The sequence below is a fragment of the Monodon monoceros genome, unplaced genomic scaffold, assembly GCF_005190385.1.
Source record: "Monodon monoceros isolate NGI ecotype Baffin Bay Population unplaced genomic scaffold, NGI_Narwhal_1 Super_Scaffold_20, whole genome shotgun sequence".
In the NCBI taxonomy this organism is placed as follows: Eukaryota; Metazoa; Chordata; class Mammalia; order Artiodactyla; family Monodontidae; genus Monodon; species Monodon monoceros.
Window position 1 is genome coordinate 134,166,858 of NW_021703777.1, and position 21,509 is coordinate 134,188,366.

General features: G+C 62.0%; 1 protein-coding gene across 8 annotated transcripts in view; it reads left to right on the plus strand.

Annotated features, from left to right (window-relative positions):
- The window catches only part of TRMT44 (tRNA methyltransferase 44 homolog), a 38,349-nt gene extending 17,205 nt beyond the window's left edge, over positions 1–21,144 (plus strand). Inside the window, exons 10-13 of one of the 8 annotated variants that reach the window (XR_003795576.1) lie at positions 2,180–2,296; positions 6,789–9,788; positions 14,686–15,922; positions 16,109–21,144. Coding sequence is in view for 1 of the 8 variants with exons in the window: in XM_029235164.1 (XP_029090997.1) it covers positions 2,180–2,296; positions 6,789–7,018 (347 nt within the window). In the remaining 7 variants the exon portion in view is untranslated. Of the gene's footprint in view, positions 1–38; positions 2,297–5,707; positions 5,848–6,788; positions 11,627–14,685; positions 15,923–16,108 lie in introns of those variants that run through there. The other 7 variants (XR_003795579.1, XR_003795578.1, XR_003795577.1 and 4 more) reach the window with 7 other exon arrangements.
- The last annotated feature ends 365 nt before the right edge of the window (positions 21,145–21,509 follow it).

Consider the following 21,509-nt stretch of genomic DNA (forward strand, 5'->3'; position numbering starts at 1 on the left):
GGGTCAGAGCAGGAGCGCGAAGGCCTGGAGTCGGGGAGGTAACGGGCACCCTGGGTCAGAGCAGGAGCGCGAAGGCCTGGAGTCGGGGAGGTAACGGGCGCCCTGGGTCAGAGCAGGAGCGCGAAGGCCTGGAGTCGGGGAGGTAACGGGCGCCCTGGGCACTGGCTGGGCTCCAGGCAGGGGCTCTTCTCTTCTCAGAGCCAACTTCAAACTGGGCGGTACGCGGGCCTCTCACTGCTGTGGCCTCTCCCGATGCGGAGCACAGGCTCCGGACGCGCAGGCTCAGCGGCCATGGCTCACGGGCCCAGCCGCTCTGTGGCACGCGGGACCCTCCCGGACCGGGGCACGAACCCGTGTCCCCTGCATCGGCAGGCGGACTCTCAACCACTGCGCCGCCCGGGAAGCCCCCTTTAGTCATTTTTTAAATATTTATTTGGCCGCACCGGATCTTAGTTGCCCACCTGCAGGATCTTCCTTGGGGTGTGCGGGATCTTTAGTTGCAGCAAGTGGTCTCTTAGTTGTGGCATGCATGTGGATCTAGTTCCCTGACCGGGGATCAAACCTGGGCCCCCTGCACTGGGAGCACGGAGCCTTAACCACTGGACCACCAGGGGCGTCCCTGTGTGGTCACTTTTAATTAAATGTCAAGGAGTCCTCATCATTTCTGTCAAGCCATTAGGAGTGTGCAGATGGGCTGAGGGAAGGAGCTTGTCGGTGGGCTGCTGCCCGAGGGTGCTGTAGGGCTTCCTGAGCAGCCAGGCGCTCGCCCTCTGAGTTTTGGGGTCACTGGAGGAGATGGAGGCCCCACCCTCAGCCTGTTGGGGATGCTGCCTGCTGGCCCCGTGGGTGGGCCGGCCCAGGGAGGGGTGAGCAGTGGGTCCTTTTCCCCCCGCGGCGTGGATGACGCTCTGCTGAGTCTCTTTCTTCATCCTCACGCCCCTCCCATCCCTTGTGTACGTGTGATGCGGCAGTGTCCTTGAGCTTGATCCCCTCCAGGGATCACCTGACCCTGGGAGCATCTGGTTGGGAGAGCCTCTCTGGGGACCCGGTGGCGGCCATAGCCAGTGCCACCCTGGTGGAGGGGGCTGACTGTCTGCGTAGCTGCGGACAAGGCCCAGGTGCCTGGGGAGTTCTGTGGGTCGGCACCCCCTTCCTCGCTGCGCCCTGCAGAGGCGGGCCAAGGTGGAGAGGGAGGACGCTTCCTCGGGGCTTGGAGCGGGGCCTCGAAGGGCTCAGGGTCCTCGGACCTGCAGGCGGCTCTGAAAACATGGACTCTGACCTTTAATTCCCAGGATGGTCCTTTCCTCTGCGGGGTCCTTTGGGAATGACTGTGCCCAGGAAACTCTGGCCTGTGCCTGGGGTGGGACGCCCTGATAGTGAGCAAAGATGGGGTCTCTACCTGGGCTCAGTTTGGGTGGGTAGCGGTGGCTCCGATGATGATGGGGTCTCAGGCCTGCCTGCCCATTGGAAACGTCGGGGAGCCGGGGTGCCGTCCTCCCCGGGTGGGTCTCCAAGGGCCGGGCTGGTCTGAGGTACTCCCACTGCCCCGCCCGGCGTGAGAAGCCTACCCCGGCGGGGGCGGGGGGTACCCTCAGCCTCGCAGCTGCACGCTCCGCCCTTGGTCACTGGACTTAGTGACCCCTGCCCCAGCGTCAGGCTCGGGACCCCCAGTGTGTCTGAGCCCTGCGCGACGTCAGTGAGCGGGTCTGTCCCCAGGACCTCACTCATCCCAGGCTGGGGTCTACCCTCTGCCAGGCATGGCGGAGGGGACGCCGGGTGGGAGGTGGCAGGCTCAGGACACGCGCACGTGGAAGGGTGAGAGGCAGCGGTGCGGAGCTGCACGTGCGAGCCCGCGTCGTGGGGCTCGAGGCTGGGGGGTGGGGGAGGAGGGCAGGCTTCTGGGCCGGGATTTAATTTTCCCGCGGACTTCCCGTCTCCTCTCAGAAGGGGTTCCAGGTGGCTGCGAGGCGGGCTTGGCGCGTGGAATGGCAGTCCCCGCCCCGAGCAGTGGCTGGGTCTCGCGGCAGGGCTGACTTGCTGTGTCTGGGAGGCTCGGGGGTCAGACACGGCGCGCGCGGCCTGACATCTCAGGTGCGATGGCTCTGCCTGTGGAGTTCCAGCAAGCTGTGGATTCAGTTTAACTAAAGTTCTCACGTGGGGGAAACCCTGTCTCCAACAGGGAGCCTGTCCTTGGCGGAAGTGGCCGGGGAGCTGGACAGGGAGACGCTGCAGAAGCTGAAGCGGGAGTGCGGGGGCCTGCAGACGCTGCTGAGGAACAGCTCGCAGGTGTTCCAAGGTGAGGGGTTGGGCCGGGCCTCCCTCGGTTCTCAGCGCCTGAGGACGGGCTCCATGCTTCCCGAGGCAACAGGAAGTTGCTCTCGTGCAGATTCTACCACCGCCCTCTCCTGCCTTCCCCCCCCTTTTTTTTTTAATGAAATAAACCTTATTTGAGAGGAGTTTCAGAGCTAGAGGACAGATCCCCTCACGTGCATCTCAAGTCGCGGCAGGATGTGGGTGACCCCTCTGCTTCTCTGATGCTGCCAGCCTCTGCCCGGCATGCCTGGGCCCAGCCCCGCCCCCGTCCAGGATGCGCCCCCTCCTCCCACGCCGGCAGGGCCTCCCGTCGCTGGGGAGCTTTTCCGGGTGGAGCTTCAGTACTTGCTGTGCTTTGGCCTCTGGCTGAGCTCCCAGCCAGGCCCTGGGCCTAGAGGAGGGAGGCCTCCCTACCCCGGCCCGTGTGCCTGCACTCCCCCTCCCCACACACACTGGCGCCCTGGGATCCAGGTGGGCGGAGGGAGGAGGGCCCGGGGCCTTCGTGCTCTTCCGCGCAGGCTGCAGCGCGCTGCAGAGCGGGGCGCCGCCGCCCCTGCCCTCCTGGAGTTTGCAGCCTGACAGGGAGGGGAGACGTCACAGATGTTTACGTGGGCACCTGGGGTTCAAGAAGTTCTGTGTACACGTCCGCCAGAGGGTCCGTAAGTCGTCGTGTTTGCTTCTTAAAGCTTTTTCCCCTTTGTCTTTGTGGAAGTATTTTAAAGCACATCCCATCTGACATGCTAGTCACCCCTAAGTACTTCTGTGCGTGGCTTTAAAAATAGTGGGCGTCTTCTTGCATCACCCTAGTGTCGTAGGTGACATTCTCGCCCAGGGAGGCCTGGCCTCACCTCAGACAGGCATCAGGAAGGCTTCGCTTAGGAAATGACATCTGAGCTGGGACTTGGTGAAGTGAACAAGGAAAACACTTCAGGCAGAGGGAGCAGCGTGTGCGAAGTGGCAGGATGGGGCCTTGCTGAACGGGGCGGGGGCGGGGTAGGTAGGGCTGGCGGGCTGCAGCCCCCTGTGGCCGTGAGGGGGACCTGGGCCTCTGTGACGGGCAGCGGCGCGCTGACTCGCTGTGATGGTGGGAGGAGCAGGCCCAGCTGCCCCGTGAGCTCGTGCAGGCGGCCCGAGAGGCGGCTGGAGAGCAGTGCATCAGGCAAGGAGGCCATGCCTGCCTGAGCCCCTCTGTCCGTGCTGGCGCTGCACGCCCAGATGACAGCCTCCCCGTCCCCACCCGTCCCCAGCGCCTGGCGGGTGGGTGGGCACTCCCTTGGGACAGGTGCCTTGGGGGTCTGTGTGGGGAGGGGTGACGGGCCCTGCTGGGCTGGAGCCTTTGCAGAGGTGGGGAGGCCACTGTGGCAGCACGGAATAGAAGTCTGACCGGAGGGCGCTGGCCAGCACTGGGCCTGAAGGCCTTGTCCTGCGCCCCGGGATCTGCGCCAGTCCCTACCCCCGCACCTTTGTACTCCTACCGCCAGGGTGGTTGCCCCGTGACGGGGGGCGTGGGCGGAGGGACCGCGCACGGAGATGCAGAAGCACATCTGTCCACTCCTCGGCCTGTGCACCTCCTCGGGAGGTGAGCGCTGCCGCCTTGCGGTCCCACCTCCACGCGTGCACCTGAGAGCTCCGTGCGCACCGCCCGTGTGTGCACCACCCCGAGGCATACACACCTGTACCACCCACCCCTTGTGTGTGCACCTGAGAGCTCGCGTGTTCTCGCCCGCAGCACCTTCGGGGGGCCTTCCAGAGCTAACGTTGGTTTTCATTTCAGCTTGACCTCAGTCGGCTAAATGCTGCTGTTGCTATGGCCGTGAGCCCCACAGTGGAGCTGGCGGGTCCAGGGTTGGGGGCTGTGGAGGGCAGCCCACTGGTGGGCTGAGAGGCAGGGGGCGGATGGGCCTTGCGGCTGGGAGTCCCCGCCCAGCTGGGCTGCACCGCGTGGAGCTTTCGTGACTGAAACTCGCTGTGCCCAGGGGACTGCTCTGCTTCCTGCTGTTCCCAGCACGGTTTTCTGTTTGGTTCCATGAAAGAGTGTTCTTTTCTCCTGCATCGTAAATATGCATGTGTGCGATTGGTTTTCTGTGCGGTTTGCATCGCTGAGCGCGTTTATTTTTGGAAACGCTTCTGAGTACGAGGCTTGGGGGTTGAACTCCAGTAAACATTCTATACCCAGTCACACAAAAAATAAGCACCAAAGCTGGGTCTTATCTCTGCAGGAGATTTTTTTTTAAACTAACATGGTTAGTTTTACACGAGTGAGGAGGTGAAAAGAGTCTCAGATGCTTCAGTTCCATCTGCCCTGAGCACCTTGTGGGCCGGGCATGCGCCCGCGCTCAGCCTTGAGGACACGGACGCAGCTCAGCGAGGTCGGTCCCTGGCCCAGGGTCTCCGGCGAGCTCGGGGGCTGGGCCGGCCCCCCGGGTCGAGAGGGACCCCGAACTGGCGCTGCTGAGCGTGCCGCACCGTCCCAGTAAATATACCTCCCGAGCGGGATTCTGGGAGAATCCTCAGCCACTTCCTCAGGACACTGTGGCTCAGGTGACGCCTGTGGTCAGGGACGAGGGGGAGCCCGAACAGTAGGTCCACCGAGTCTGAGGGACTCACGCTTTGGGGAGGAAGTGGGCTCACAAATGTCGGGTGAGAAGTGAGCTCCGTAGAGCACGTTTTATGCCTGTGCTTCACTTAAAATCGGGAAGTCTGCTGGTCTGGCCTGCCAGCCGGCTGGAGGGGCGCAGGCAGAGGGCACGGGCCTGCCCAGACTGGGGGCGGGGGCCTGTCAGCCGGCCTGGCCCCCCCCCGCAGGGCCACCCCTCATCACCAGTGCCTGCTCCACAGGCCCTACAAATGCTGCCTGGGTCCCCTTCCCCCGACCCTGCAGGGATTGCTCCGGAAACGTGGTACGCCGGTGGAGGGCCCGCTGCGAGACAGCCCGCCCTGAGGGAGCGTGGACGGGCCAGCCTCTGGAGGGTGAGGGTCTGCACTTGGCTTTGGCCCCAGCGAGCCCCTCACCCTCTCGCCCGGACTTCTCTTGAGCCTGTCCAGGCCGTCAGGGGCTCCTCGTCTTTCTGGGGCACCCACGGCGGGAGTCTGGGGGAGTCTCACCTCCCAGGCTCCTTTGCACACGGCTGGGGGGCTCCGGCCACCCCGCCCCGGCTGGGGCGTGTCGTTCGCGGCTGCGCCAGGAGGGGCTGCTGTGGGAGCGCCTGTGGAAGGCGGTGGCTGCTTGCCCAACTGCCGGGCCAGGACAGCCGAGCTCTCAGCGTCTGCCTCGTGGGAAGCAGGGCCGGCCTGGCCCTTTCTAGGTGCTTCTCGGCCGCCCCCTGAGGGTGAATCCCTGCGTTGTGTCCCTCGTGCGGAGAGGCACCTCTGCAGTTCCTTCCTCTGGTTTCAGGGGACAGTTTTCGATAAGCATCAGTCTGCAGAGACAGACAGTCTCGTATTGCTGCAACACGAGGCAATTTGAAAGCGAAATTCAAGCTTGAATGCACACTTTCAAGTTTTCCTTAGAAGCTGGAGAGCCAGATTTGTTCAGTAAGCTTCCTTTATTTCTGCCGAGCCTTTCCGTCTCCAGGTGGCTGTATAGTCCAGGGAAAAGCAGGACGGGTTTGGTTGCTCTGGCCCCGTCTCACGTGGGGGTGTTGGCGTCTCGGGAGGAAGCGGCCAAGCGGAAGCTCCCAGCGCGGCTTCAGCCGAGTTGGGGCGACTGGTTCAGGAGGCGTTTGGGCGGCCCCGGGCCCTCCCCCTGCGCCGCCCAGCTCTGCGGCCACCCCGCCCACACAGGTCCCCCCCCCCCCCCCCCCGCCGCATCTCAGCCCCCTGCTGCTCTGTGAGGGCCTCCCGCCCTGCCCCTGCCGACAGGGCTGCCGTGCCCCTACCCCCTACTTCCCATTTACGTTTGGGGGCTCTGCCTGTGACCCTGCTGGCCCCCGCAGCCTGCCCCTCATCCCCACCTGCCTGGACAGGGCCTCTCCCCTGCTCGCTCCGCTCCCTCCTTACGATGCGGACGCGTGCCCTCGAGGGCCAGTGCCGCCACGCAGACGTCCTGCCCGCATCAGGACCATGCTCGTGGTCGGCGTTAGCCTTGTTCCACGAGCCGGTGCCCACGAGTGGCCACGCCCGGGTCCCGTCACCAGCAGGACCTCAGGCACCGGCTCCTTGCCCTCCACCTGGTGTGCGGCAGCCCCTCCTGACGGCTCCCAGCCCCAGGCGCCTGCACCGGGTCCTTGCTCCCCTCGGCCCCTCCCTCGTGCTCCCGTGTGTGTAGGTGGGACTGCAGGCCGCGGGCGGGTGGGGGGCAGGGGCCACGGCCTGGGTTCCCCGCACCTCTCCCCCTTCCGCCGCCGGGCCTGCGGGGGCTGCGTCTCCTGTGGCCGCACCCCGGCCCTGGACAGCTGTCCCCACAGAGCCCGGCCACCTGCCCAGCTCGCAGTTCACTCCTCGGCTGTGTCTTTTCTCTTTGTTCCCAACCCCAGTTGTGAACGGGCGAGTTCGCATCCGCGACTGGAGGGAAGAGAGGCCTCGGAAGGAAAAGGAACCAGAAGCAAAACGGAGGCAGTTTTCGGAAACGTTCAAAACCCGCATCTGTTGGTTTTTCGCTCATCACCCTGACGGTTGTGTTCTGCCTTCTGACCGCTGCCCGTTCGCCCACGGGCCTGGGGAGCTGCGGCCGGCCACCACCAAGAAGAACAAGCAGCCTCTGTGAGCTGCTCCGCCTGCGGGAGGCCTGGGGCGGGGAGGCCGAGCCTGAGGGCAGCTCCCAGCTCCCCCGAGCGCTGCGCTTCTGCCCTGGTGGCGTTCAAGGTCGTTTTCCTTCCTCCTTGCTCCAGCTTCTCACAGGGGACGTGCTCACGCCCCACTGAAGCTACAATCACTCACACCTCCCCCCGCCCCGTCCCAGTGCTGGGTTTGTTTTAAATGTGGTCGCCCTTAAATATGTTCAACATCTTCACATCAGGAAGAGAGAGTGACAGTCTCGTGGTGTCTCGTGGCTCAGGAGGTGCAGGAAGTGCTTGAACTGGCCCTTCTCCAGCAGGGTGGCCGTCCCCGCCAACCGCTAGCCACCCCGGGGTTGGCCGCCTCCTCCTGCCGTAGATCTTCTCCCCACAGGTACCGTTAATTCTCATTCCAGGAAAACAAAAATAATCCCCAGATCCCGATGTGCTTCTATGTAAAATTGGCGTTTGTAGTTCCACACAAAAGGCCGTGTCAGTGACGCTGTTCCGCCCCTTGATTTTCCGTGGAACGTATCCGGCGGCCTTTTCCTTGTGGAGTGTTCCTCGTGCGGGATTCTCCGTTCATTCGTGAGTGATGAGAAGGAACCCACTCCCTTCCGCTCCGTGCAGCATGGCTGGGACTGGGGCTGCCGCGGGGCATAGGGCCCTGCGCTCGGGAAGCCCTGGTCAGCTGGGAGCCCCCGGTGCCAGGTCGAGGTCAAGGACAGGCCAGCAGGCGCCTGGCCAGCCTTCAGGAATGGGCAGAGTTGGCCGGGTGGGCACATGGGCTGTGCCTGCCTACTACCCGCCCAGCCTCTCCCTTGCGTGAGGCCCCGCGAGGACCTCCTGGAGGGCCTGAGTGGCTGCAGTGGCGCCGCTCCAGCCGTGCTTGGCTTGGCCTGTGCAGGTGGAGCCATTCTTTTCTTTTTTTCTTGCCGCACTGTGCAGCATGCGGGCTCTTAGATCAGGGATGGAACCTGCACCCCTGCAGTGGAAGCTCGGAGTCTTAACCACTGCACCGTCAGGGAAGTCCCAGATGGAGCCATTCTGACTAGTGAGGTGGGTGGGGGACCACTGGGGCTCCCGGGGGCAGTTTCCTGCCTGTGGAGACCCCTCCTGGTGTAGGAAGGCAAGGGGGCAGAGCCAAAGTTGGGCGGAACCCAGGTTCCCAGAGTCTCTGAGCTGTTATTCCCAGAGCCGAGGTGCCTCCACTCTTGAAGCCGCTGAGCTGAGGCTGCTATCGCTTGCTGCCCGGGACGAGCCCCCTGGCCTCCCTGTGTCGGGATCCTCCCCCCTTCTCCTCTTGGAAGGGGAGCATCCCTATGGGGTGAGCCCTAGGGCTGCCCCAGGCCTGCCCCACGTGCAGGGTGTGCCCCCAGGCAGCCTGTCTGCCCGAGCCGGCGAGCCCCCGCTCTCATTTTCCAGTACGAGGGTGATGCACTGCGGCCACCGTAGCCTGGGTCTGCAGGATCTGGACTCAAAACCCCATCCAGAGCTGCCTGTCCTGGGGCAGGCGGGGTGGCCCTCAGGAAAATGAGCTGCACCCCTGCCCCCAGGTCCCGGGACAGACATCTTGTCCTGAAAAGCCCCAAGGGTACGTTCTCAGCCCCGCGTCCTGTTTGGGCTCAGGGAGATGACCTCAGCCCTCCCTGTTGCCCCGGGGACACCTGCCCCAGCTGGCGGCGTGGTCTCTGCCTGTCCCGATGGGGGCTACCCGGCTGAGAGCTGTGCTGAGTGGGGCGCCACGCCTGCAGTTCCCGAAATGGCTGCGCTGGGCTGTGTCACCCAGATCCAACCTCTGGGTTCCGGGAGCCATTTCTTACCAGCCCCCAGGACCGCCGTGCCCTCTGCCCAAAGGTCACCGTGACGTTGGGCGTCACACACGCTATAGCATCGCAGCTGTGCCACACGTCTGGGCGCACAGGCCAGGTGATTGCTGAGCACGGTGGCCTGGCTGCGGCCTGCCCTGAGGACACACCAGGTGACGGCCCTGAGCCTGAGCGTCTTGTGGGAAGTGGGCTCTCGTGAGCGCCGCACAGGTGGCTGTGAGGTGGACTAAACCAGGCCCACGCGGTCTAGCCGCAGGCCAGGTGGCGTCAGGGCCCACAAGCGGCTTGTGTCCAGGTGGCCCGGCCTGAAGTCCCATTTCCTACAAGGACCCAGGGAGCCCTGTGGACTCATAGGTGCGTGGCCCTGCAGCTCTCGCCCGTCCCCAGAGCCTGGCTCACCCCGTCTGCCTTGGAGGAGGTGCACCAAGGGGAACAGAGTGGTTACCCTAGTGACTGGCCTGCCACCAGCCGGGGCTGGTCGGGGTTAGCAGGGCAGGAGGTGACCTCCCAGTATCCCGAGGGCTGGGTGGCTGTTAGCCTGGTGGCTGGTGCGTTTAGAGGCCATGGGCTGAGTCAGTGCTGGTGGTGGAGTGAGACCCAGAGGGGAGGGTCCTGGGGGGGTCCTGCGGGCAGGGGAGTGACCTCAGGTCACGTGGCACATCTTCCAGGTGCTGTCCAGCCTCTCTCCGTCCTCCACCCTGTTCTGTGTCCCTGGCCGGTGGGGGGTGTGCTCCCCTAGGCAGCCACCTTCCTGTCCCACCCAGAGGTGACCCCTACCCCTGTCTCCCCATTAAAGACCGCTGTCACCTCGAAGGGGATCGGGAGCTGAGGCTGTGCTTCGTCCCTCTGGGCTCTGCTTCTGGGATGACTGCCCACCAAGGGTCACCATGGAGGCCCAGGGCTGCTGCAGGGAGAGCCCCGGCACGGAGAGGTGAGAGCACCCTTTAACCTCCTCCCTGCCCGTTTCCAGCTGGCCCCTTCCTGGGGTCGTTTTTCTTGGGGGCTCTGTGGTTAGGGGAAGAGGCAGCTCACAGGAAAGTGCATTAGAAGTGGGTGAACAGTGGGCCTCCACTCAGGATACGGTTACCATAGCTGCTTGGAGCCACCCAACTCATCCCGGACGGAGCCCTCGGTCCAGTGGGGGTGACAGGACTTTTGGGAAGTCCTGGACCCGGCGAGGCTGGGCTGCCTGCAAAGAGATTGCTCTCGTCCAGACAGGAGGCGGACAGGACAGCCGTGGCCGTCCCCCGAGTCCTGTTGCACTCGACGGTTTATATCTGTTATAGTTAAACCTCACCACCCATAGGGTGTCAGTGACCTGGTGCCACAGAAAGCAAATTGAGGCTCAGAGAGGTTGGGTGACTTGCCCCGAATCACACAGCAGCTGCCAGAGTCGAGATTCAAACCTGGGACCCCCCCTCCCAGGTGGCTCTTTCCTGGGGGGGCCCTTGAGCCGAGGGGCCGAGCAGAGGTTTAATCTGGGTGTTTATTTCTCACCATTTAGGGCAGGTGGTGCTGGTCTCCCATGGTCAGTGGTGAAGTGTGTTTTCAAAATGAATCCGTTTTAGTAAAAAGCAAGTCAATATATAATACAAAATGTTAAGTAGATGATTTAGTTGGTTCGGGGATGGGGCCAACTTCACAGAAGTGGTATGGACGCGAATGGTCCCAGTGTGGAAATCGCTACCCTCTAACTTCCTCCAGAATCAAGATCGGGCAGCATCCACGTCTTGCTCTTTCACAGGCAGAAACCACTGATCTCCTTGTCCCCGCCCCACCCTGAGCCGCAGTGGCAGTGGCTGTTTCCTTGTCTATCAGGCTTCAAGGATACAACTAAGGGGGGAGGAGCGGATGGGTTTTCGGGGTCGCCGGCCGGGCCCCACGCAGGAGCTCGGCTGGGTGGTTGGTATGGTGTCAGTTGCTGCAGTGGGTCGGACTCCAGGAAGGCCCGATGGCTCAGGACCGGCTGGGAGGTTAACTGAAAGCGTATTAATCCACTTGGCCTTCACAACCAGTAGACTTCCGCCTTGGGTGATAGCAGTCCAGTGATTCTTAGTCCGCAGAGGCCGAGGCAGGCCTTTGTAGTAGCCCCTGCGGCCCCCCACTCAGGTGGTTTATCCAGCTGAGGGCTGCGAGGCGTTTGCCCACTGGGGCTTTTCTGCTTTTTACCCCACACCGGGCATCGTGGGCTGGATGCACCGTTCCGGTAGAGAGTCAGTGGGGATGGGTGCGGGGCAGGAAGAGACAGCCAAGCCGGTTTTCTCAGCCAAGCTGAGAAAACAATAAAACCAGCCCAAACAGACCTGGGTTTGAATGTGGGCTGCACCTCTTAGCTGTGTGACCTCGGGCAGTTTAGGGAGCCTCGATTTCCCATCTGTAAAATGGGAACGTGAACGCCGGCTGTGAGAGAGGCTCACATGGTCCACCCAGTGCAGACCCAGTCTCTCCCTCCACCTGAGGCTCAATCTCTCCACGCCTGGCGAAGGTACATGTGATATATTTCTTACTATAAATCACAATATCACACCTGCCCACCCACAGCTGATGGGACCAGGCCAGAGGATCAGACCTCAGGGAACCAGCTGGAAGCAACAGACTCAGTCATGTGGGAATGTGAACCCGAGAGGTGCAGGGTGTGGGCTCAGGTGGAGGGTCCCGAGCAGAAAGGCAGCAGGGCCACGTGCCGACTGGCGAGGGGCAGGGGACTCTTCTCCTGCCCAGTAAGATGTAGGTCGTGGGTGGATGTCCCGGGTGAGGGGTTAGCTGGCAGTGCTGCAGCCTCGGCTTTTGAGACTTGGGGTGGCTAGAGACCCCCCCATGGCCTCCTCTGTGGCCCTGGAGAGGCAGCAGGGTGGGCGGGCTGGGGTCACGGGGTGAGGTGGAGCTGATGCAGGGGAGGTGCAGGAAGCTGGCTCATCCTCAACCCCCAGAGAAGGGTGTCCTCATCGTCCCTCTCTTTGTACTGATGAGAAGTCAGAGACAACAGAGAGGTTGAGACACTTGCTTAAGGCCACACAGTCAATGGCAGCACCAGAGCTGGAACCCAGGGCTGTCTGGCTGGAGTGCACGCGGGACGTGAAAGGAGAGAGGGCTCCCTGCTCTAGTGGGTACTTTACGAGGAGATGGCGCTCAGAGGGACGTCCAGGAGCCGAAGGAGGGTGTCACAGAGCTCCAGACGGGGCAGTCCCCCGACTTTCAACAGCAGGGGGTGAAGCGAAAGGAATTTCTCCTAAACCCTCAGCGCCCCAGGAAACGACTTTGCTGGAATTCCCCGTTTCTTAAACTGCCTTTTTAACCATGAGAACTTGATGCCACTAAAAGCAAAGCAGAGCCCTCTCAGCCAGGCCTCGGCCAGGGACCGACAATGCCCAGCGCCCCCTTAGCCTGATTTAACCTCGGGCTCTGCAGCCCCTGCCTGGATCGGGCAGTTCCCTCCCTCGGCCGGGGGTCCCTGCAAGCAGCGGAGCGAGGGCTCTGCCTGGGGAAGCAGGCCAAGTGCTGCATTGCTCTTCCCCTTGGCGCCACCCCTCCCCAGCACCCACCCGTCCGAGGCTCCAGCAGAGGCCCAGCTGGGAGTGCTGGGAGCCGTTTCCTGACACAAGTGAACACCCCAACTCAAGCTCCCTCTGGCTCCAAAGGAAAAATGTGGCTTGGTTAGCAGGGCAGCCCATCCCCCTGTCCCCGCTTACTGGAGGCCTGGCTGTAGCCGGGAAGCTGGGGGCCTCGGTACCGGCTGGCTTCTCCTTAGATCGGCTGACGGAGCTGCCCTCGAAGCCCCCCTGGTGCCCGGTCAAGGGGTCAGCCCACGGCCTGGCAGGACTGAAAGGCCTGTGACCATGCCAGCTTCCCCTGCCCGGCCTGGGGCCAGCGAACCCCTCTAAGCACTCTTCACCACCAGCACTGAACTCGCCACAGAGCCGGATTGGGCTGCGAGAGGCAGGAAGGTGACTCCAGGCACTTAGGCTGTTAGTAGCCAGTGGCTAGGGGCTGCAAGGGCGGGTGAGGGCTGCCGGCCCTGCCTGTGGCCGTAGGCTACTGTTGGGCTGGTGAGGGTGGCAGGAGCCCCAGAACCCCTCCCCAGCTACTCCCCAGCCAGAGGGACGCCTGATGCACCCAAAGGCTGCTGCATGTCACCTGTTTGTGCAGGCGGACACTCGGAGGCCCCAGGGGGGCTAGGTGGAAGGGAAGCCTGTCTCAGCCCCTCAGGGCCTTGGGGTCCGCCAGCCCCGACTGTGGCCATGTGGTTTTGGTGACCCAGACAGTGGCTGTAACGTAAAGTGCTGGCTGTGAGCCTCAGACGATGTGCCCACAACACAATCATGTTTGCCAGGGTCCTGAGACTGGTCTGTGGGGTTTGGGGCAAGTCCTTTCCCCTCCCCGAGCCTCAGCCTGCTCACCTACCTGTAAAGTGGGGGAAGAGCCCCTCTCCAAGCCAGTAGCTTCTTCTGAGACCTCGGGCTGCCCGTCTCCTCTGGGCCCTTCCCTTTCCCAGATCAGGCGCTGGCTGGCCAGCCCCACACCCCATCCCGTGAAGCCATGAAGGGCTGGCGGCTGGCCGCTGGGAGGGGGCCCAGTCAGGCACTCCTCTCCTGAGCACACGGCAGGTAACGTTTGGGGTTTCCATGGAAACTGGAAAGCAGAATACAGGTAAGCCTGAGATTGTGATTGTACCTCTCCTAGAGTAACCAAAGAAGCACAAGCAATCGTAGATCAGACTCTAGCCTTTGGGGTTGGGATTGCTCCACAGTCCCGAGCAGCGGTGCCTCCCGTGAAAGGGGAGCCCGAGGAGGCAGGGAGGGGCGCCTGTGTCCCTCGATGGATGCCCACCGGCATTTCCTGACGGGAAGGACAGCTGAGGGCCGCAGCCGCTGACCGCTGGGCCACCCTGCACAAGTGACGCTCGGGAAACACCAGGCGGGCGGTGGCTACCTCTGCACCCAGCCTTTGCGAAGCAGGGGGCTAGGTCCCCCAGAAGTGGAGCCCGAGGCGGGGATCCCGGAACGTCAGGACTAGGTAGGGCAAGGAGTTAGGCCAGAAAGTAGTCTCGCTGGAGTCGCGCTGGGTCCCTCGGGAGCTGTGTGTGAGCAGTGCCTTCCGGCAGGCCCAGCTGGAAGCAAGGGCCCTTTTGTACCTCCTGTGCTCTGGGCTGGGCGGGGAAGCAACCCCCCAGGGGTGGCCGTGCTGAGGGCGATTTCCGTGGAAAGAGGCAGAGCCAGGCCTCCCCTGTCCGCTGCACTGCTCTCGTGAGCAGGAACCCGTCTCAGCCTGGAAACCGCAGCCCGGGCGGTTGGGCCCCGCGAGGAGGGTCTCACCGGCGAAGCGGAGCAGAGGCGTTTGACACGTGCCCCCCCGCGTCAAAGCCCACTTCGGGTGGCTTCCAGTCATGGTGTTTGACCCAGTGTCCGTCACTCGGGATGCAAAAGGGGTGGCACGGTGGGCAGGTGGTGAATTTATTCTTGGATGTGCTGAGTTTGGGGTGACATCCCCGTGGAGACACTGGGGGCAGTTGGGTTCATGTGTCTGGACTCGAGCGGGATCTGGGCTGGAGCTGTCCTTTGGACCACCCAGGTAGAGATGGAGATGGTACGTTAGTTTCCTTTTGCTGCTGTAACAAACTAGCACAGAAATGGCGGCTTATACAACCCCAATTATCATCGGGTCTCACGGGCTAAAGTCAGGTGTGGTCAGGGCCACACCCCGTCTGGAGGCTCCAGGGCGAATCCACTTCTCACCTTTTCTACCTCCTAGAGGCGCCCGCACTCCTTGGCTTGTGGTCCCTCCTCATCTTCAGAGCCAGCCCTGTCACATCCCCTGCCCCATTTCCGCAGTCACGTCCTCTGCTGGTGACCCTCCCTCATCCACACTGAGGGACCCTCTGATGCCATCGGGCCCACCCGACAGCCCAGGACCATCGCCCATCTCAAGGTCAGCTGGTGAGCAGCTTCCTGCCGTCTGCACCCTTTGCTCCCCCTTGCAGCGTGACCTGACCTCACGGCTTACAGGGATTCCCGCAGGGACGTCTTGGGTGGAGGGGACACTATTCTCCTGACCCCAGATGGTACCTGGGGTAGTGGGAGGGGATGAAACCAGCAGGGAGTGTGTGCAGAGGGTGGAGCATGGGGGCCATCAGAGGGGTATGGACGTGGATCTGAGGTGGGACTGCAGTGTGGAGCCGGCAGGGCCAGCGAGGGGGCTGAATGGTGGTCCCTGGGGCTCTGGGACACGGAAGCCGAGAAGGGAGCCATGGGGCTGAGGGGCACAGGCCCCCACGGTCCCGGGTCTGCTTCAGAGTCTGTGCTGCTCCCTGGCCTCTGCGCTCTGCCTGGCCACCTCCGCCTGCGACCGTGACCGTCGGCTACTCAAAGAGGACATGCTGACCGCGGCCGGAGGCTCCTGGAGAGTGAGCTCAGCCCAGGGTCTTGACGAGGAAGGGTGAGCATGGAGATGGAACCAGAGGATGCTCCCTGCGGTCGTATGTAACCAACTGTGGGAACTGCCTGAGCGTCCCACCGGGGAAAGAGGCCACAGCTGCTGCTTTAGTGTCCGGTGGACGGGGTTCCGGGGGGGCGGTATCCTTGCAGCCGTACAGGGCCCTGTGCTGAGTGTCATGGAAATGCCCCGGACGCCCTGAGCTTTCACAATAGCGAGTCACAGAGGGCATGGGTCCCTTCCTGAAACCACGTGCTCAGAGAAAATCTGGAAGGACACATGGGAAAGTGCTGAGTGATGATTTCCCGGGGACTGACGCGGGGGCTGCTTACTCTCTCCCCGGTGGTGGCCTGTGTCTGCGCTCAGATGACGGCCCCCAAAGATGTCCCCCACCGTGGGGACCTGAAGCCAGCCGCCCTCCTCGCTCCCCCTGTGTGGGTGGCCCCCAAAGAGCACGGGTGTGTCCATCAGCCGGGCGGCTCTGCACCTGCCCCTGAGAGAGGGACAGACCCAGGTACGTGGGCACGTGGGTCGCCCAGTGATCTCAGAGGTTCTAATGCTAAGTCGATGGGAACCTCCAAGGAACCGCTTCAGGGGACATGATGGCAGGTGACAGTCCGGCAGAGACAGGAACGGGTGAGGGAAGGGGTGCGGGGCCGTGACCTGGGAGAGGGGGCAGCAGGGCCGAGCCCCGGGGGGTGGGGGCTCGTGCCACTTCGGCAGCACAGAGCAGGGGTCTCCGGGAGCCCTGGGCCTGTGAGCGGAGTCGAGGCCCACGGCGGCTCCTACGGGTGACATCGTCCCTGTCTTGGCCCTGCTCAGAAGCCTGGGGTCCGCCCGGTGTCTCCTCCCCGACCCCAGGGCCGGTCAGCAGTCTAGCCCTGTCAGCGTCGCCACCACTCCTCTATCAAGTCGCATCCCGCACCCCGCCCTACCGGCCAGTCCCCACCCTCACGTGACTTTGGGTGCTGGGGTCAGCCTCGGAGCACGAAGCTTGAAGGACCTTGCTGGCTGGGTCCGCTGCTGTGTGCTCAGCACGAGGACCGGGCGGGACAGAGAGTGGACACAGCAAACATCGTGGACGAGGGAGCGGGTGCTGCCGGCCTGCATCTGCCACGGCGCATCCCAGGCTCCCTCCTCCGGGCCCTCGGCTGTGCTCACGGTTGCTGACGGCCTCTGTCTGCGCAGGCCCCTGTCTGTGTCCTGGCCCCACTCCCGGCTGGTACAGAGGGAAGGAGGCACTGCGGCCTGTGCTGGGTGCATCTCAGGGGCCAGACCCCTGGGGGAGGCTGTCGTGTGACTCCCATGGCCGGCAGGACCGGGGGGTTGGGAGAGCAGAGCTGGATGGGCGTCTGGCTCAGCACCTTCCTCCAGCCCTGCAGTGGCTCCCTGCCCCCAGCGACACGCCTCCCGTCGCCTGCCCGGAGGACACCTGTTGGGACCTGGATTGGGGTGGTAGGGACAGGTTGGGGGAGTCACTGCTGGGGTCGCAGATGAGGGAGCCGGGCAGACCCGCCTGGGGTCTCAGCTCAGCCACTGAGTATGCGCTCGGGAAACTCACTCACCAGCCTGCGCCTCAGCCTCTTCATCTGTAAAATGGGGCACTGGCCTCCCCCATGGGATCTCGGGAGGGCGGGATGAGAGGCTGGTGGGATGCCGGTACCTGCTTGTTAAACGTGCGCATTCTGGGTGCACCAGGGGCTCACGATGACCCACCGTTTGAGCTCCCGACGGGGAGCCTTCCCTTGGCGTCATTTCCCGCAGGGATCCACCTACACCAGTTTAGTCTGACTTGGGCGCAGAGAATTGCCTGAATTGGAAGAGCAGCCCCGGGCGGCTTTAGGCGCCCTGGAAGCAGGTTTGTGCCGAGTCAGCTCCGCGGCACGTGCGCAGTACAGCCCGAGGGCCGTGTCCCTGGGTCTTGGCTGTCCAACCTGTGCGGCGCTGTCCCCTTCCTCGACGGGAGTGACAGAAACCGGGAGAAACGGGAGCGACCTCTGTGAAGGGCTGAAGGAAAATAACTGCCAATAAAACCCCAGTGGTTCCTCCTTTGGGAAAAATCGACGGGGGATGTCAAAGGTGCATGGAAGTGTGAAGAACCGAGAACAGTCATGGCGATCTTGCAAAAACAGAGCTACGCTGGAGGGACTCACTGACAGGGTTCATCCCTGTGATAAAGGGGCGTAATCGAGCCGGGGAGGTGTTGGTACCCGGACAGGCAGCCAGACCGAGAGGGCGGGACATCCAGAGCAGCCCCCGAGTCCCTGCGCTGATGGGGGAGGAAGGTGCCTCTGCAGGGGAAGCGTGCACTTTCCCGTTCAGCTGCGTGTCTTTGGGAAAGTGAGCCTCGCCCCCGGCTCTCCGCACACCCCAGCTCAGTCTATGATGGACCGCAGATCCGAACGTGGAGGTCAGAACAGAAAGCCTTTTGGAGGACAACGTAGAACACCATCTTCAGGGCTCGGGTGGGCGGGGGGAAGGCAGAGGTTTCTGCACCAGGGCACGTGCGTGAGTCCTACTCATAAAGACAGCATTGTAAGTTGGGCTGTAGTAGAATTAAGGATGTCAGCCCATCAAAAGCTACCGGTAAGAAGAGGAACCAGCGAGCTGAAAACGGAGGTGTTCGCAGTACGTACAATGGACAAAAATATCTCAATCTACAATAAAGAACAACTGCAAACCATTAAGAAAAAGGCAGATAAAACATACAAACGGGGAAAAGGCTTTAAAGAGACACCTCAGGAAAGAGGATGCTCAAAGGATCGGGAAACCTGAAGAGGTGCCCAGCTTTCTCAGCCCGCGGGGAAGTGCGGATTGAACCACACGCACGGTCGTTCAGCACCCACCAGAAAGAAGTCCTGAAATACACCAGACGTTCCAAGTGCTGCGGCAGCCGGAGCTCGTGGGGCGCCGCTGCCGCTGGGGCAAGCGGGTTCTGGCGCTTTGAGCCAAAGTTTGGGTCACACCGTCTGGCAGCGTCTGCTGGCCGGCGACTCAGCACTCCCATTTCCGGGTGGACACCCAGCAAAAACGCGCACGTCGGGCACGCACTGGAAACCACTTAGGTGTCTCCAACAGCGAGTGGCCGACCTGAGTGCGAGGGAGAACTGCACAGCAGTGACACGGCCTCGCATGGCACACAGCGTGGGTGGATCCTGGGCGCGGGACTGCTGCGCGGGGCAGCCGGACAGAGGAGATGTGTCGTGTGTGCCGCCTTTGAGAAGGTCCCGCCCAGGCAAGGCCATCTGCGCCTGCGGGAGAAGGATGTGCTGCTTTCAGGAGGGATGTGGTGCTTGCGGGGGGCGGGCAGAGGCCTCAGAGCGCAGGTGCTGGTCTGTGTTTTCTGATCTGGGCAGCGGCTGCATGGCTGTGGCCGCTTCATGAAACTTCGTCCAGCTGCCCAGCGAGGGTACTTTCTCTAGCTACTTAAGAAATTTACCAAATACTCCCCCCAGCTCAGGGCTGCGCAGTAAGACAATTCACAGGACTCCCTGGCACACAGGCGTGTTGGGAGAACCACGTGAGATGCCCGTCCACACGCACCGGGACTTCGAGTTCATTTATTTAACAAATACTCTCAGAACTCCTGCTCTGGGCTGGGTCCTGTCCTAGGCTCGGAGGAAGCGATCTCGAAGAATCCAAGCTGAGCCCCGCCAAGCTGACCGCTAGGAGCTCACCATCCAGTGAAGGGTGCCCGGTGACTCGCACCCTGGGTTCTCTGTGCCAGGCTCTGAAATGGTGCTGCAGACACAGCCCCTGTCCCCACGCTGCTCCTGGGCTGACGAGGACTCAAAGGCTAACACAAGTGTCACCAGGGGCAGAACCAGGGCCGTGGGAGCCCAGAGGAGTGTCGGACCCAGGCTGGGGAGGGGTGAATCTGGGAAGGCTTCCACGGGGAGGTGACCCTGGGATGAGCCTGAAGAACGTGTAGGAGGCTGGGGCTGGACTGGGGGTTGGCGTTGCCTCTGGGCCAGGGAGCAGGGTGTCCCGCTGCCTGCAGTATTCTTTCACCAAAATACTCATGCAGCTCACTCACTGCTCCCTCTCAGCCTTGGCTCAAATATCCTCCCCCGGGCCAGATGATCTGAGGCGGTTCACTTTTGCTCCTAGAAACAGGACTCTGTGTTCTGCCTGGCTGGACCCCAGGAGTCCGGCCCAGGGCCTGGAATGTCCTAGCAGCTCAAGTAATATTTGTCTAGCTGATGCTTGGTCAGCTGGCTGACGTAGCAGCCAGGACCTCCGTGCTCTGGGCCGGCTTTTCTGTGCTTGTGAGATGCGCCTTTCGGCTAAAAATATGCCAGATTTTGCTGCTGGTGTTCAAGGTCCCAGTCTCAGCACTAACACTTAAATGTTCTGTGATTTTGGTCAGAACATGTCTCTTCTCTGAGCCCTGGTTTACCTTGTGTTTCAAGGGAGCTACACCTGCGCCCTACGCTTGGTCAGAGCCCGGCATACAGCAGGTGCTCAGCGGCTGCAGAAGACACTATTATTTTGTACGAGGCCATTTATTGGAAGGATTGGGCTGCCTGAGTCTTGGCCAGTCAGGGCCATGGCCACCGGCTTCAGCATGAGCACCCCTAGAGGCCGATACGTTGACCGACCGGCACAGCCGGCGAAACCCTTCTGTGCCGCTTGTCTGGACTCGGATCTCGTGACCCGGAATACACCGCAGGCTTCCTGTGACTAATCCCGCCTGCTACCTATCACCCCCAATCCCCCGCTCCACCCGGAGGCCGCCAGCTGCACCAACATTGTCTTCTATTTGTAAACAAACTGTCTGCTTTCCTTCTGAAGACAAGAGAGACGTAAGTGGTGGGGGCCCGGCCCAGACTCTCTGCAGACGGGACAGACCCCTCCTGGCCCCTGTCCCTGACAGCCTGGCCTTCGTGCTCCTCTGACTTCCCTGGGGCCTCTTACGCAGCTATCAGGAAGGTTCCCTGCGGGTGCCGAGGCTGAGGGGATCAACTGCTAAGAGGGAGTCTCGAATAAGCTGGTTTCTATTCCCAGGAGGTCCCTGAGCTGGGGAGTTCAGGGGTGGGAGAGAGGAATGGGCCGACAGAAAGGAACCTGGTTCTGTGTGAGGATGAGAGACCCTGAGTCCCCGCGTGGCGGTGCGGGGCTGCGGCAGCAAGACCCTCAGGAAAATAGACCCTCTTTTTTCTTACACGTTCAGATCGGCACTTCTCAAATGACCTATGGGGAAGAACGGTTTCAAAAACTTCCCAATCTGTCAGAGCAATACCTTTGGAAAATATAGTAAACTGTTAGAAAATGAAATAAAAAGATAGTCATTCAGAGACAGGCTCATTTAAAAATCATTGTTTTAAGATTTAACAACAAACAAAATCTCTTTGTCAAGCCGTCACAAACGTTTCTGTCTACTCTCGATTTCTCTGCCTTTTTTCCCCCGACCAGTCACAATGGTTTGCCGATGGCTCTGGGCCAGGGCTAGCTCGGGGTCATGCTGGCCCAGCGGGGTCAGCCTCAGGAAGATGGCTTGTGCTTGGCCTGGGACGGTGAGTTGCCTGGAGCTGAGAGGCCTGAGGGCCCTGGGGGTTGGGCATCCTGTGGGGCTGCAGGCCCAGGTCTACCTGGGGCCACTCAGCGCCTGAGGGGGGTGGCTGGTGCCAAGTCCATTGTGACCCTGAGAGATGATGGGGGTCACGGGCAGAAGTTTGCAGGTGGATGTGCTGCCTCTGAAGACAAGGAAGATGGTTGGGGAAGGAAGGCTTAACTTTGGGAGCGGGGGGTGGGGGGTTCCCTTTGGACCGTGTGAAAAGTCAGTCTGATTAGACAGGTTTACATTCTTCCCTTTTTACACTGTCGTGTCTTTTAATTTCTTAACCTTCGGAGGGAATTTCATGATTCTTTACAACTTTGGCAGGAGGACCAAAGAGGGAAACGAGGGGTGGGGAGATAAACGGCAGTGGGGTTTGCTCCTTGCCCCTCTGATAGCCCAGGGCAGCCTGGCAGCTTCAACAGCACATCGAGAGGGGGTTGGATGGCTGCGGTGGGGCCTGGGCCTTGGACAGAATGTCTGTGAGCTGCCTAGGTAGGTTCACGGGGCCATAGGGAGCACTGGAAAGACCCCTCCTCCAGGAAGGGAGCAGTGGTTCAAGGGACAGGATGGGTCCTATAGGTAAACACCCCTATGTTTGCAGTACTCAAGAGGGAGGATAAAGCTGCCAGTTGAGGCACATTCATAGAAGCTACCACTTATTGA